Genomic DNA, 17,133 nt, shown 5'->3' with positions numbered 1-17,133 from the left:
TATTAACCACTCTCACTATAAAACTATCTCATACAAGAATTGTTTAACTTTAAGTATAAAAGGTTTTTAAAATAATATAACAAATTCAAAAGAACGAAAAATTCAAAAGAACGAAAAATTAAAAAAAAAACCTAAAATAGTAAGTATATCATTCTCTATTTCTTTTTATTACTTCTATTAGCATTTTTAAGATAATTGTGAAGTATCTATTATGAAGAAACAAAGGATAGTGCATGAATTAAACACAAGGAAAGATATTTGTAAAACGTAAACTCATTGTTAAATTTAAAAGTGTAAAAAAAATATACAGACCACCAAAAACAGTATATTACGTAACATAGATCGAAAAATCAAATGCTTATTATAAGGATAAAAGAAAAACATCAATTACTGGTCTAACCATAACTTGAGTGGAGTATTTTTTTTTCACATTTGTATACTTAATGGAAAACTAATATGTCGATCTATTGAGTAACATCGATAAAAATTCATTTTTATGAATAAATATACTCCTCTGTCCCTAATTCCTATGAAATTGCACCATTTGACTAAAATATGTGAGGGTTTATGAATCAAATGACATTATTTTAGAGGGACTCAAGAAGTATGGCTCTAGGCAGCGTATGGAAATGACCAAAGCAAAGCAGAAAATAGTACCACACTTGAAAAACAGAGTGCTCTTATCATGGAAGATCAACAAATTCGAATAGAAGTATGCAATCGCGTTGGAAAATTTTATTTGTTACACTAATTATGTAATTTCGAGTTCCTAAAAAGATGTTGATCTTACTTCTAAAAAAACTCAAAACAGTAACATGTTTGCACCAGCACCAAAAATGCCATTACTCGGCCATTACAACGAACAAAATCTCTGCAATCTAAAACTAGATAGCATTTGGGTCCAAGGAACTTGCATATGGCCCTATATAATACTATTAACACTAGAATTTGGAGGATTGTTACCTTGTATTCTCGTCCCACTGCATACACGACACGAGATAATTTATTTCTTTACAATACCCTGCAAGGAACCAGTTTTTTTGTGCTGTTAGTGCAAGTGCCAAAACTCATGATTTTGATCACATAATCGAACATGTTTCATGCACCTTAGAGAAGGAGGATGAAGATGTGTCGAGTTACGGTGAATCAATGTTTGGAACAATTAATGAAGTGATCGATGTGGGGTGCTGAGGTTTCACTAAGGTGAGGAACCATGCCTTGAACGAGGCAAGGCATAGAAAGAATGTTGCTCGAACAAGGCAACATGCAAAGAATAATCAGAATGTAGCAGCAAGAGGCTGCTCGCTCAAGCACAATCTTGCTCGTTCGAGCAGATCAGATTTCAGCAGGTAGTAAGTTTCTGAAGAGATGGCTCATTCGAGCACTCTACTTTGGATTCATTTTCTGATCAGTTTGGTCTACGTTAGGGCATTGAAAGGGTGCATTACTTCCTTGTTTAATGCTATGTTTTATTGTGATATTAATCGTATGGTGTTAATGTACTTTGATGGTGAGTTAAGCGAGGATTGTAAAATGATGTATGAGCCTCTTTATAAGGGTACATCATTATAAAAATCAAATCACCAAAACAACACATAAATTTGTAGAGAGGGCTAATTTCAAGTGAGAGCTAGGGTGTTTACCAAAAGAGTATTCTTACTTTGTGATTAGTATTTGTGATCTTGAAAGATTGTTCTCAAGATAGAGAGAGTTATTTATATTGTATTGTTGAATCATTATAAATAAACCATTGTTGAGGGAAGGTATCCAAGATAACTCATAAATCGCTGTGTGCATTGTTCCATTGTTTTTGTTGGTATTTCTCATCTTGTTTTTCATTTGTTTAACCTCTTGAAGCTTTCATTTCATGTTGACATATTAAAAATGTTGATATGCGTGTACAAACTGCAAAGTAACAGTTAATAATTCCCTAAAAGATGCGAATAATGACTACAAGCGAAAACAAAGAAAGGTACCTAGTCAAACGAAGTATATGATAAAAATCATGCTGTCGCTGCCAATGGTACTTCTCTGTAACATGCCCGTTTTGCAGCCCGGACAATATCTTCAATCTGATGAGTAAAAGCAGCCATATGATCAAAACTCACAGTTCCTAACCTCTCGTATACAGAAAATCCAAGTAACTCAATTAATGTTGAAGTGAAAAGAAGTAACAAAATGATAGTATTTGAAAGTCCCGTCTCTTATGATTACTACAGTAACAAGATACAAAACGAAACCAACCTGTGGCACAGCCATTTTCTCAATGTTTGGTGCATAAGGCATTGGTACATCAGCTCCAGCAATCCGCTCAACAGGTGCATCAAGATATTCGAAGCTATCCTCAACGACCGATGCACTGTCAAAATTGTCAGAGGTTGTCAGCATTCATCACACCAATGTATACTAGGCAACAAGGAAACTAAGAGAAATGAAAAGCCATCCTTTTCTCAATATTTAATTCAGATATGCATATCAACATCAGTATTTCCCCTAGGAACAAAATTTTTATGAGTTGTAGAAAGGCAAGGCTATAAATTAAAAGGATCAGAAGCATAGCTCATAGGCACACTTATTCATGCACTTCTGATCTTGCATAGCATTAATATTTCAATATATTTTCCGTTATTGAGAGTTCTGACTAGTTTGCAACATGGAACTTCTCTCTGATATCGCATTGAGACCAATTGTTGAACATTGCACTTAACTACTAGTTCCTCCTTGCTTAGCCAGTAGGAAGTTTCTGTTAATAATCAGTGTATTTTTTGATGCCTATAAGTAAAAGAGAGAGGGGGAGAATTTAGAGTTATAAATTACTTGGTAAACTAGCTCACATAACTACTTATGCGCGGCAGCATGCTTCTATAGTGATATGGTGAAGGGCATAATTTTTAGATGCCTACAAAATATCCTCTCTTTTATATCTATATTGAACAAATATAACAAAACTCTGCAGTTTGCACTCTAATGAAAATTACAAGGCAGTGCCTAAGTTACACCCTAATTTTCAGCATCTCTAATATGTGAATAATATAGGTTGGCTTAACCAGATAAGTGGTAACTATCCTGTATGAATCAAGTCATCTTCATCAGCAAGGCCCTTGACCAACTTGTAGATCATATCCTTTGAATTAACAATGTCAGCTTAAAGTGCCATGGCCACTTTAATCAATCACTTGAACAGAGACTTCAAGGTTAATATCCTTTGAATTCTGTCAAATAACCCTAAAACACAAGAACACTCAAGTAACCCCCTTCAGATTTGTATCGCCCACTATATCCAAGTGTGCGCAAGTTAGAGGGGGTCAAAGATTCCCTTTCCACACCGACACAACCTGCCAAAAGGCTAAGATAGGACATAGACTTTGTCGATGCTCGGTGATACCGTGATGTTAGAGGAGAGTGGAGCCAGTGGACCGCTTTAGGGGCTTGGAACTTCCAAGCTACCTGGATAAGCCAGCCTGAACAGGCAAAAACACCTTCGAACCATAAGCCATCGTGAAAAGAAAGCCAAACAGGTAAGGAAGATGGCTGCAACAAATATTGTTGATTGGACCAATCTAATCACTAACCACGGGCTGGCCAAGACTCACCAGTCACCTGCAACAGTTTTACCAATTTTGTGAACATTGGTAGGATTCCAATTCTCATACCATCTCCCTCACACTAGCCTTCCCACCACTCTTTTTCCTTTTCATATTTCCCTCTTCTCATTTTCTATATATATACACCCCTTTACTTTCTGGCACTCAAATCTCTTCTTAATTTAAAATTACTCTATCCTCACACAATACAGAGCCTGTGTAGCTGATGATGTATAGTTGATTAATTACAAAGAATATCAATGCAATTTCTATGCAACCCAATGGGATTTGAAGCAACTTGACCATCTTGCCTTCATACACTCATCTTAATACAAGAATTTTTCCTAATACCAATGAGCTTTCTCACGCACAGGCCACAATTCAACTTCCACTTAACCTGTTCTCAATTGTCATTCCCTTAGTCACTTTCTCAACTCAGAAAATGACCGGAAATGGAAAGCCCTTTTTATCAAATAAAATTTTCAATAGTCACACAGAATATCCTAAAAACTATAGCTATAAGCAGACCAAAGGAGCACGCAACAGATCAAATAGCGGTTGCCCATGTTCAACAAGGATCAACAAGATTATACAATATCACCATAAAAACCACATATTTTCGTAACCTGATTTCAGCTCCAACACCATGCTGAGGGAAGCCTTCTTCAACTGTTACCAATCTGTTTGTTTTCCTAACTGAATCATTGACCGTCACTCTATCTAGTGGCCGAATTGATCGTAAATTAATGACCTAAACAAGAATAAATACATGAAGTTAGTCACTTATTGTCCAATCAAGATCAAATGTGCCAAGGACTTTTTTTCCTCATTCATTTTCCTCTTACCTCAGCACTAATTCCTTCCTCTGCCAGTATTTCAGCAGCCTTTGGGAAAACAAAGATTATAGAACACCATTTAACCAAGACAGCAAGACACAGTTATAAGCATTGAAAAAAGCTAAAGCTATCCATTTAGATCTTCAACAGAAGAACATTATAGAGCTGTATTTAAGAAAAAGAACGGCAACCAAATATACACAAACCTTGAGAGCAAATCCCACCATTTTTGAGAATGCTGTTATCGTCACATCCTTCCCTTCTCTTTCAATCTATAGATGAGAAAAAGAATGCGCCACACAATTATAGATACCAATAGTTGGGATACAACTGCAGTATGTCAAACTGTTAATTTAATAAACTAACTAAAAGAAAATACCTTGGCCTTCCCAATAGGCAGACAAAAGTTAGGATCTAGAACTTCATCAGAAACTGGAAATGACTCTCCATATCTAAGAACAAAAGATCCCTTTAGAAAAATTAGCAATTGAATGCATGCACATGTATACACTGACACACGCACATAACTCTCTTACAGTTAAAATGAGCAAATTGGTGGAGATTTTGACCCGTCAATGGAATATAAATCAGCCTTGTTTTAGGATATGCACGTGGGGGGGTGGAGGATATGATCACTAATTAGCATCATCATTATGGTGCACTTACAGAATTTCATTCTCCAGAAAAACAACTGGATCAGGATCCCGAATTGCTGCCTTCAACAATCCACGAGCATCCTCAGATGAGTATGGAGCCAACACTTTCAGTCCAGGACAAGAGCCAAACCATGGAGCATAACACTGCAAATATTAAGAAAAGATCATCAGAAAAGAACTTATTCATAAACATGCCTCGAGATCAAGAGACAAATGTGCCGCTCAACATAGCTAGCCATAAACTTCTTGTAATGAAAAGATTCCAATTTCCAACAAAAGCAATTTAAAATGAAAACCAAGAGACTAAATTGATAATCATGCCTGAGAATGCTGGGCACCAACTCCTGCAGCAGCACCATTAGGGCCCCTGAAAACAATGGGAACAGAAATTTGACTCGCAGACATGTAGTTAGTTTTTGCAGCAGAGTTAATTATGTGATCAATTGCCTGCCAGAATAAAAAGGCGATTAGTCACAACATCCATCATTTCCAAATGATAATTTTCTACGACCTTTCTACCAATGCAAAGAATCTGAAATATTGCGCAAAAGATGAAAAACAAGGAATAGATTTCAATATAATGTATTCCTATTTATAAAAAAAGATAGTTTGAAATGGAAGAGCTCCATGTGTTAACTACTTAACTTTAGCTTCTTTTACAGCAAAAACAAATTGCAATTCAGTCTATACTGGAAACTTTAAGTGATTAGATAGCATGTAGGAGAGCTGAAAGATGATAACTTGGCTTAAAAATGGGAAAGAAACACATTGCTCAGGCCTCAGAGCTAGCACAGGCAAAGTGGTCACAAGTAAGCTTAAGCACCAGATAAGCTTCCCCTCAAGGTTCAAGCGATATGCAGCTTTTTTCTTAATCTCCTGAGCCCATATGAAAACCCTACCAATCATTGGATCCTTAACAACTTTATGCTATACGTCACTATATTGTTTTAGAGGATTTTGATAGTGACTAAATGTTAAAATGCCTACTCAATTTATGAAGACCTTCAGAAATAAGCAATGTGCATTAATATTGTATATATTAGGGAACAATTTACTGGAAAGTAAAGGGAAAATCAAGGAAACTTTGTTTAATGAGCAGGAAAGAAAAAGAGGTTGTGACCTGCATGGAAAAATTAAAAGTCATGAACTCCACAATGGGCTTGAGGCCAACATAAGCAGAACCAACAGCCATACCAGTAAATCCAGCCTGGAAAGAAGAGTGTGTTGAAAGATAGATAGCATTTAGCAGTATGCAAAAACAAAAAATTAAGAGTTAGATATTAACAATTATTTAAAAAGAGTACAAAGCAAGTGAAATAGACCTCTGTGATTGGTGTATCAATAACTCTTTCCGGACCATACTTATCCAATAGTCCTTTGGTGATCTAAAAAACAAATTTAAAAGTAGGAAAAGGCAAAATAGAGTTAGGTTAAATATAGCTACCCTCCCATAGATATTGCAAATATAAATCAAGTGAAGACTCTTTTGTTATCACTTCAAGAATTCTCACCTTATAAGCCCCTTGATATTCACCAACCTACACATTGAAATGTTAACAATTAACAACTTAAGGAACAAATATATGATATATGTATCTGATTTTAAATCTACATACCTCTTCACCCATCAAATATACTTTAGGATCAGCGGCCATCTCCTCGTCAAGGGCAGAGTTTAAGGCATCCCTAAATGTCATCTACGACCCAAAGAAGAAAATTCAACATACATATAACAAACTTGAAGGGAAAACAAGTCTAAAATCAATGTGTTCCAAGAGCACAGAGGAACTGTAAGATAAGAACTAAAGCACACTCCTCCAAGAAATGTCACGATATTCAGTTTTTATTTTACAACTGAACAATATAAGGGCACAATCGAGTGCCCTTACCAAGATTGATGGTTAGAGGCCAAAAATATATTATATACTCTATCACACTCCTTACACGACTGCTCTACTACCATGTCAAGTGACCATTTTAACAAAAAGGTTAAGCTGATGGTTAGAGCCCTAATATTTAGGCGTAAAGGAGGGCAATGGGGATGGATATGCTCTTTTCTTTAATAGAAAATGGCCCCATTTTTTAGACATAGTAAAAACCACGCCTTTCGAACCAAACTTAAGCATAATCAACAAAATGAACAACATCCCACAAACCCTACGCAAACCACATTTACAACTAAAACACCGATTTTGGATTCCATTTAATCATAGGACTTGAACATTTAATCATCTTCATATTCAGCATAGTAGTTTACTAGTTACAATTCACATGAAAACATCAAATTGTAATCAAAAATGCATCAAATTCAAATTAACCCAAAAAGGACCAAAATGAACCTGTTTGCCAGAAGATGAGTAGTATCGCAAAGCCAAAACAGCTGGATTAATCCTCTGCAACATCAGTTCACGATCATTCCAACATTTAATCCCTGATTTTATATTCAAGAAATATTGTTGAATAAAAACTACTTTAATCATCAAACAAATAACCCACGGACCTGCTGGGAAAAAATCCCTCCATAAACCAACTTCTGCCTTAGAATTCCCGACATATTATCTTCTTGTTATACAATTTCTAACGCGAAAATCAGAAAAATCCTGCAGAAAAACCATATCAACAACATTTAACGTACAAGTGAAAAAATTGACAAGAAAATCATTCAATCGATTCGATTACCAAGGTATATTACAGAGCCAAAAACTAACCATTTATATTTTTTGGAAATTCATAAAAAAATTAACAAGAACATTAAACATGGCTATAAAAACGAAGAATAAAAAATTCATAAAGATCACAGAGAAATAATTATAACTATACATGCTCTTGATCTGAAAAATGAACAAGGAACGATGAAAATGGGAACGTACCTTTGTCCAAAATGATCAATTCGTTGCGATTCTGGCCTTCTAGGTATATTACAGCGAGTAATAAATAATTAATTAAATAATTAGATGAATGAGAATTAATTAATGGATTGCAAACCGTCTTACTGTGAGATGATTTTAATTGGACCAGTCTTAACTATTTAAAAAAAAATTGCTTCATGTACAGGTGTGAATTTAAATTTCATTGTTTTTCTATTTTTTTTTTACTAGTGAGCTGCTTGTATGAGTCCCTTTCACGGTGAGACGGTCTCACTTTCTTAGAATATAATTAAATAATATCTTTTTGATTACTTGCCCATTTTGTAAAATCTTTATGATTGTGTAGAATATTAGGAAAATATTTAGTTCCCTAAAGTATAGTTTGTAATCTTGTATATATTAACATTATTCCTAATAAGAACGCAACCCGAATCATTCTTACATGGTATCAGAAACCTCGATTTTTTGAAACCTTATTAAAAACCTTATTTTCGTTCGTAAATTCACTCATGATAATATGGTTTCCGTTGAATTTGATCCTTTTGGATTTTCTGTGAAGGATTTTGCCACAGGGAACATCGTTCTGAGATCTAATAGCACGGGTGATCTTTATCCTTTTCCATCCGCACATGGAGCTACTCCTTCGTCTTCCGCATCATCGGTTTTTTCCGTTTTTTCTTCTAGTATTTGGCATTCCCGTTTAGGACATCCGGGCAATGCAGTTTTAAATTCTTTATATTCTTCTTGTTTAATTAATTGTAATAAAGATTCTCATTTTGTTTGTCATTCTTGTCATTTAGGGAAACACATTCAATTACCTTTTGTTAATTCTATGTCTATGAGTTCAAAACCCTTTGATATTATTCATAGTGATTTATGGACATCTCCTATTTCTAGTCCATCGGGTTATAAATATTATGTTCTTTTTCTTGATAATTATACTAATTTTTTGTGGACTTTTCCTTTATTTCGCAAATCTCAAGTTTATGATGTATTTGTGAATTACCATATTTTTGTTAAAACCCAATTTGAGCTTAATATAAAATCTTTCCAATGTGATAACGAGGGTGAATTTGACAATTATATGTTTCATCAATTTTGTACTAGTCGGGGCATTTCACTTCGTTTTTCTTGTCCTTACACATCCTCTCAAAATGGTAAATCAGAACGCAAAATTCGCTCCATCAATAACATCATTCGCACTCTTTTGTGTCATGCTTCACTTCCCCCGTCTTTTTGGCCTCACGCCTTAAACACGGCTACTTATCTCCTCAATATTCTTCCTTCTAAACTTCTTGGTAATCTCACTCCCACTTATTTTCTATATCGTAAGTCTCCTACATATACTCATCTACGGGTTTTTGGGTGTTTATGTTTTCCTCTTTTTCCTTTTACTACTATCCACAAACTCCAACCACGCTCCGCTCCATGCGTCCTTTTAGGATATTCCTCTGCTCATAGGGGTTACAAGTGCTATGATCTCACATCCCGTAAAATCATTATATCTCGACATATTTTATTTGATGAGACCACCTTTCCTTTTTCTCAATCTTCTTCCCCATCTCCCCAAAACTATCAATTCTTAGATGATAATATTCCCTTCATTTGCTCAAAACAGCCCATATTAACCTCCCTCCTACTGGGCCTGATCCTACTTTTAGCCCAACAATTTATCCTGCTTCATCGTCTGTTAAGTGTCTTTCTTGTTCGACCTTTTGAAGACGCGAAGATAATTGAAGCAAGTTAAGGATGATGCCACGACTCTTGGGATGAAGACCGACTGTGTCACCATGACTAGGGTTGATTGTGGTGGGTCCACACTCGTTAGTTTTCATCGAGTATGTGCCTGGTTCATAGACCCTTGACGTGCTTGTAGTTTCCAGCAATGCACTCGAGAAATTGTGTGACTGAGTTGACAGAAGAGAGAGAGCACGACTAGATGGCTGGATACTAAAATTTTCAATGGTCGATTTCATCAGTCCAAAAGTATATGCCCTTTACATTCGAAGGAATCGATTCCTTTTTTTCTTCTACACATCCCATTTGGAGAACAAAGTTTGAGCTCTTCACAGAATTTTCAATCCCCTCCTCATACTTTGTTGGACCAAGATAAGAACTTGGTATCCCTTCTGGAAAAGCAAGTGATGAGGAAAAGTTCATAATCCCAGCACCTGCAAAGTGTAGTTGTTTCGGTAATGAAACGAGGAAGTGGAAGACACTTAAGATACCACAGGTGGAAGTGTTATCGGGAGCAGCGATTCGTAGGAGGAAGCGACCTGAATTCCTGCAACACAACACGTTAGCCTTGTCCGGGGGGTGATCTCCCGGAAAACCCCTCCAATGCTCAAGTTAGAACGTAAATCGGAAATTAATGAATGAACGATTATAGAATGAATGCAAGAAGAGATGTCGGGATTGAGATTGCTAGTGTTTGGGTAGGTTAATGAAGCAGGGTGAGAGCAATGATATTATAAAGGCTATATTTCAGATGATCCTTCCTTCTTGGTGGCTGCCCCTATTTATAATGATGGAAGGAAGTTATTCCTGAGGAGGAGTGGATGACCATGGGAGTAATGGGCAGCATCTGGTGGTTATGATGGAGAGTAGAAGATAGTGGGCAATTATCTACCTTGGAAGAAGGATGATCAAAGAATATGGGTGAGTGGGAAGTTAGGTCAGACAGGCAGTTACTTCCAAGGAGGGAAGTTAAGGTATCCTGGAAGTAGAAACCCTATGGGCCATTCAGGGAAGATGGGAGATCCAAAAGAAAGCCCATTGACCAACAGTCAAAGTCCACTGTAAAGGTCAAGGGGTGTTTTGGTAATATGATGCAAATTATTAAATAAATAAATTAATTGAGTAAGTAGTACCATGACAGTAGTATAAAATATGTGACTTTTTCAATGCGAAACTCGAACCCCACAAACAAGGGAGAATTCAGAAAAAATTTATTACTTAAGCCAATATTATATGACCTTTTATTATGTGAGAAAATATATTAAAATCCATGAATAATTTCTATGATAAAACCTAAAAAATTATATTTATATAAATTAATATCCAACCCCATTCAATACTTTCATGATATTGAGTTAAAGATTAGTTTAACATATTATTTTATTTTTCATGACCCGGGCCGTGGCCCGTGCCAGCCCGAGTCTAGATACGCCCCTGCCCACTAACATATGTTCATTCCAAAGGATAGAAAAACAAAAACATGAAGGCTAACAACTTCAAAAGTTCTGAAGTAACTTTATGCTGGATGAATGTAGAAGGGAAGTATATGAAGTATGAATAGAGTTAAAAGAAAAATTACGATCACTAATTCAATCTTTTACTGATTTCTCTACAATATCCTAACTTTTTATTGAACATGAATAATTCTAACTATAGCGGGTGCTTGCTGAAAATGCACCAAGGTAATCTCTTACCTGTACAACAAGTCATTTAACATAAAAAAAAAAAATTAAAGCAAATACAACATTAAAGTATAAATTAAAGTAAACACAACATTAAAGTATAAAAAAATTGAAATAACTTAAAAAATTTAAAAGAGAAATCAAGTAAGTTAATTTTTTGATTATAGCTTTTAATTTTTAATATATTTTATGTTTATTTAAACCGGTTACCATTTGGCAATAATGTTTTTGAGTAAGTGACCTTAAAATTGGTATTACAATTTCTTTTGTTTGGATAACAAATTTAGAGGGGAGAAATTTTGAAGGAAGAGATTTGAAGAGATTATTTCTCTTAATTTTGTTTATGACAAAATCTCCATAAGTGTAAAGATTTGAATGGAAAATAGTTTTTCTCTTCCTCTCCCTTCCTTTTCCTCATAAACAAACAAGAAAAAATTTTCTTATGATTCTCCCCCCTTCCGTTCCCTTCCCCTTCGCTTCTTTTCTTTCCGTCCAAATTTTATATCCAAACATAGTGTTACTAATTGTTATGAATGGTGTGACTTGAGTGCATATTTGGTGTGTGCAATCATGTAGTGACTCTTGGGATGGAATCCCATAAGTTTGTCATGAATGGGTGTATTAAGTTGAGTCTTGATGATTGTGATTTATGATGGTGATTAAAAAGTATGGATTGATGAGGTAATGAAGTATGAGTTATTCATTGGAGTTATGGAACTTAATGAAGAAGTGCAAAGGTTTAACTCTTGATGCTCCTAGGATGCTGTTTTATGAATCTTCATGTACTTAAGGATGTTTCATTATCATTTAATCATAGCTTTAATGTACTTAATGTAACTTAGCGTGATCTCTCCTATAAATAGAGAGCTCTCAATCACATTGTAAACATCCACAAAATACACCCCAAGCCAAACACTAGCCTATATCTCTTCTCTATTGTAATTCTCCATATTTGAGAGTTCTTTGAACTCCTTTTTGATAATATAAGAGATACTACACACCGGAGGACGTAGCCTTAGTTGGGTGAACCTCGTTAAATCTTTGTGTCATTTTATTGCTTTACTTTCTCCTACGAACATCGATATTATTGATAGCGTAATTTGTTTGTCACAAAACCTCATACACTCGATCTTGGCAATATTGGAGTTTGAAACACATTGTTCGAACTCTAATACATCGTCGTTTTCACTAATATTGATTGTAAGCCATATAAAAAAAAAAGAAAAAAAAATCATTTGTGACTTGTGAGCTCATGTCAACTTCATTTGAGCTGACAAAATGCTCTTAAAATGCTCATTCTTCCATTACGTTGTGGCTTATTTGTGTTAATGCTTAGTAATCTTACTTTGTTGAATGATATTTCGAATATTCTGATGTGCATTGTTTGCATATTGTATGCCAGCAGATTTTCAGGACTTGATTTCTGATTTCCCTAATCGGGTTCTGCTTTTCACCATTTATTTCATTATATTTGGAAATCACAATTTGTTTTTACAATTAAGTACTTGGGTTATGGAACTCCGTAAATGGTTTTCGTTTTCAGGTTTATGATGTGACATCTTACTTGGATGAACACCCTGGTGGAGACGATGTACTTCTCACTGCAACTGCTATGCCAATTATCTTTGTTTATATATGGGCCTAGTTTTAGTCATTGCAATGAAATCTGCACAATTAGTTAAAATTTCCGCTAGGAGTGTTCAAAATAGACTCAATGATCCGATATTCACCCGACCTTGTAACCAAGCCATATTTGACCCGACTTAATAATGGATTTACAACTATGTCAAAACCAATGTGGACACAACTCGATTTTGAACCGACTCGAAATCAATCAGATGACCCGAATGAACACTTCTTTTTCCGCAGCTTTATAGCTCCAAAAAGAGTTGCAAACTTTTTTCATTGAAAAATATATATGAAAGTACTTGCAATTCCAAATCTACTGAAATAGTTTCATGTTTGTTGCGACAATGAAGGTAAAGAGCGAAAGAAGAATTTGAAGATGTTGGACATAGCCAAGATGCAAGGGACATGTTGAAGAATTATTTTGTTGGGGAGATAGACCCATCTGCTGCTACTATACCAGAAACTAAGCAAGAAGAAGAAAGAGCGAACACCATCCAAAAGATTAAGGACTTAACTCGACAGTACTGGGCCGTTCCTGTTGCTGTCGTTGGAATCTCCGTTGTACTTAGCTTCATTTACTTACGCAGGAAGTGAGGAACATGTAGAAGAACCAACTCACATGTAGAGAAGCGTCTACTCAATATGAGTTTCACAACCATTGAATGAGGAGAACGAGCTTATCAGTTTTGACAGAATTTTCAAATTGTTTTTCAGTATCTTTTCATTCTTGTAAATCCTGCTACACTTGTGGTAGCAGGGTCATTGGTGAATGCTAGACATTATTTTTTTTTAGCATCAAGGTTATCTCTTACGTTATTGACTCTTGCAATTTCCGCACTACCGAAAACTCCAGCAGTGACAGAAGCAACTGTAGCAGGATCCCTATCAGTTGGTACAGGACGATTGCCGACCTCACCCAAAAACCTCTTTCTTGAATGTCTAATTAGTAAGGGACAATGAGACACAGCCAAGCAGGAATACATGATAATTCTGCATCTACAACCCTGGAGCTCGATTCTGAGGCCACTTTCTTACAAACATCATTGTATGTTACGTTCTCGACATTTTGCATTGAAGTTGGATTTCCGAGTTGCCATTGGTCGTGTTGATTGTGCTTTAATGTCGATTATATCAGCTCCATCTGCGATGATCTGATGAATCTGAGTAACCGTCCTATTAACCGGTAGAAACCTCCCTCCATCCTTAAAAGGTTTTATGAGACCAATCCCATAAGTGATTCCCCAATGGCAAAATTCCTTAACATTCTGTACTTCCCATAAGCCATAAGCTTTGAACTTTTTCATATGGTGGACTAAATGTTAAGATTTTTGTTAAATTAAGTACTCATTTCGTACATAATTTTGAATAATGTGTGCAATAAGGGTGATGGCTACATTTGTTTATGAAAAAAAAACTCTTTACAATAAATTTAAAAGATTAGGTCACCGCGCGGATAAAAAATCATTTGTTCACCACATAAAAAAACCAAAAACCCAGTGTTATCGCGTGAAATTTCTCGGACAATTTTCACAAGAAAAACAATCAACAAATTCATGCAAAAAAGTAAAAACTACTCATTTGTCAATTGCAAAATGTACTACCAATATTGACAAAAGAACACAACGACCCTATACTAAGACTATGAGTAATGAGTATTCACAATCAGAAAACAATTTCATAGCCTTCGATTATTAATCTGGAATCTAGAACACCCTCCTCAAGGTTAGACGCAGCTTGTTTATCAAAAAACCACACCAATTTTCCTTGTGTGGGTTGTACCATCCTTGCAGGCGAGGCGCTGGGTCCCACATTAGGTTCCTTGATGGCGTGGCGTACAGCCTCGGCTCTATCACTCCCTGTTGCGACCACGACCACATTAGATGCCGAGTTGATAACAGGCAACGTAAAGATTATCCTCTTTGGTGGAGGCTCGGGATAGTCATTGAAGTAGGCAATCCAATCTTTCACACCCAACGCGGAGTGATTAGGGAACAGAGAAGCTACACGTCCGTCAGATCCCATTTCGAGAAGGATGAGATCGAACTTGGGGTAGTCGTTGTTCGAACACATCTTTACCCGTCCGCTAACTACTAGCTCAAGGATCCATGATTCATTCTTGCTAACAATCTCTTTTGCAGAGAAGGAAGTACAGAAAGGGTGTGCATTTTTCAAGTCCACCTGAAATTTTAGGGAGCCATATATTTTTATAATAAAAGAATGAATTCTAGTTCGAAACTGCAGTATAAGCACCGAAAAGAAGATTACAAGTCCTGAACAACTTACGACAAAATTCTAAGAAAATAAAGTTACTAAAATGAACTTGCAATTACACTATCACTAAAACGAAGATCATTTTGACAATACTCTTTTAGGAAACTTGATAACAAACAAAGGTACTATCTAGTTTCCTAAAACCGTTATTCCGCCTACTTGGTGCTTAGGTTTAATTTTGGAATACACTTTTGTGATGCAACGGTTTGCATCTAAATATAAGCACAATATATCTAGACAGCGTGCAGAACAAGAGATTGTATTGAGCAATTTAAGAAACTTAAGTGATTGTTCATTATCATCATCATCCTATCCAGTGTATCCCGCTCATAGAAAACTAAGGACAGGGTCTGGGGAGAGAAAAATGACGACAACTCATACCCATAAAGGAGAGCGCGACCAAAGAAATCTCCAAACTCGAGAAAGATCAAGAGAAGTTTATGCACAAAAAAGATAAAAAAAATACATATAGATAAAATAAATAAGTAAAAATAATTAAAAAAATAAAAAATGAAAACAATTAAAAAAAAATAAAACTTTAAGTGATTCTTTCACTCAAATAACTTGCAGAGAAAATATGGAGAGAAACTATAGAGAAAGGAAACACAAAATCAGAAAAAACACTTAAAATTGTGTCCAACCATCGGGTAAATAACACTTTTTAGTGAAAATCAAAATACAAAAAAATTTAGCTTGCTTAAGAGTTCAAGCATACATATTAAAGAAAGTTGATGTCATTCACAAGAATAACTCCGAAAAACAATTTCAAAGAGGGGCATGATCAAGATGGAATGACTTCAAATCAAAGAAAAATAAAACAACCAAAAAGAATTTTGTAAGATATAAAAAACCAACAAGATGTATTAAAAACATTGTAAAGGTGCTTGAAAAATAAAAAGCAGGATAACACAGGAACGTCTCGTTTATTTTTTGTTCTCAAAACGAAAAATAAAAAGGGTCCCTAAAAATTTAACCAAATAAATAATATAATACTCTTTCTATTTTGTATATTGATATTTTAACTATTTTTTTTAAAAAAACCCTAATAACTCATAGTACATAGTCAAAAAATCCTAAATTTAATTCAAGCTAATATCAATCTTGTATATGAAAATTTATCTTTTGGCCCTAAATAATTTAAGACCCTGGGCAATAGCCCCCTTTGCCCATGCAAATCGACGGCCATGATATAACCCACCCTAACGTCATGAAATGGCTCCCACGTAAGTCGGGTTTGGGATCGGATCTATGCAACATTACCTTTATTACTGTTAAGTGATAACAAAGAGGTTATTTCTGATTGACCCAAGGTCTTTGTGTAAGTTTTCTATTTAACAAAAGAATAATTTGCGAATTACAGCTTTAAAGTTTACCATTTTTGCGAATTACAATCTTAATGTTTATTTTTTGCGAATTATAATCACCAAAGTATCAAAGTTTACATGTTTAGGCCAAAACACAGGAACTCTGACCACTTAACTTAAAATTCCGACCACCAAAATGGTCGGAATTCTATGTTTAGGCCTGAGTCTGTAAGTTTTAATACTTTGGTGGCTATAATTCGCAAAAAATAAACATTGAGATTGTAATTCGCAAAAATGGTAAACTTTAAAGCTGTAATTCGCAAATTATGCTTAACAAAATGAATTTAAGTTACGATGCAAATTATAAAACAAAACGTATCAATCAACAATGTAAAAGAGAAACGTGTCTGTACCCCAATATGCTAAGGTAAGAACCACGGGAAAAAACAATGTTGAAGACACCCCGCTCATTTAGTGCTGCTTGTGATAATTCACATATATAATCCGCCAAGTCATTGTTAAGAGAATCTAAACTTCCATGAATCCTTAACTCCCCTCTATTCGTTT

General features: G+C 35.3%; 3 protein-coding genes across 3 annotated transcripts; 1 reads left to right on the top strand and 2 right to left on the bottom strand.

Annotated features, from left to right (window-relative positions):
• Positions 1-664: 664 nt before the first annotated feature.
• On the bottom strand, positions 665-8,073 carry LOC130820592 (pyruvate dehydrogenase E1 component subunit beta-1, mitochondrial-like). Its single transcript, XM_057686022.1, has 16 exons — positions 7,947-8,073; positions 7,577-7,676; positions 7,416-7,469; positions 6,693-6,773; positions 6,588-6,614; positions 6,399-6,461; positions 6,197-6,283; positions 5,398-5,523; positions 5,087-5,220; positions 4,800-4,872; positions 4,627-4,692; positions 4,430-4,468; positions 4,211-4,335; positions 2,245-2,359; positions 1,977-2,072; positions 665-1,021 (listed from the first exon to the last, which is right to left on the bottom strand). Exons 2-15 carry the CDS (start codon positions 7,628-7,630, stop codon positions 2,004-2,006), a joined length of 1,113 nt encoding a protein of 370 aa, XP_057542005.1. The 5' UTR covers positions 7,631-7,676; positions 7,947-8,073; the 3' UTR covers positions 665-1,021; positions 1,977-2,003.
• Positions 8,074-11,160: 3,087 nt separating this feature from the next.
• On the top strand, positions 11,161-13,620 carry LOC130821784 (cytochrome b5-like). Its single transcript, XM_057687562.1, has 5 exons — positions 11,161-11,231; positions 11,337-11,362; positions 12,768-12,802; positions 12,906-12,975; positions 13,344-13,620. Exons 1-5 carry the CDS (start codon positions 11,161-11,163, stop codon positions 13,583-13,585), a joined length of 444 nt encoding a protein of 147 aa, XP_057543545.1. The 3' UTR covers positions 13,586-13,620.
• An 870-nt stretch (positions 13,621-14,490) lies between these two features.
• Positions 14,491-15,061, bottom strand: LOC130821783 (probable 6-phosphogluconolactonase 2). Its single transcript, XM_057687561.1, has one exon. The coding sequence runs from the start codon at positions 15,059-15,061 to the stop codon at positions 14,654-14,656; it is 408 nt and encodes a 135-aa protein (XP_057543544.1). The 3' UTR covers positions 14,491-14,653.
• Between the last annotated feature and the right edge of the window lie 2,072 nt (positions 15,062-17,133).

Source organism: Amaranthus tricolor, chromosome 8 (assembly GCF_026212465.1).
Source record: "Amaranthus tricolor cultivar Red isolate AtriRed21 chromosome 8, ASM2621246v1, whole genome shotgun sequence".
NCBI lineage: Eukaryota > Viridiplantae > Streptophyta > Magnoliopsida > Caryophyllales > Amaranthaceae > Amaranthus > Amaranthus tricolor.
The sequence above is the reverse complement of the archived record's forward strand: the minus strand, read 5'-3'. Positions and strand labels throughout refer to the sequence as shown.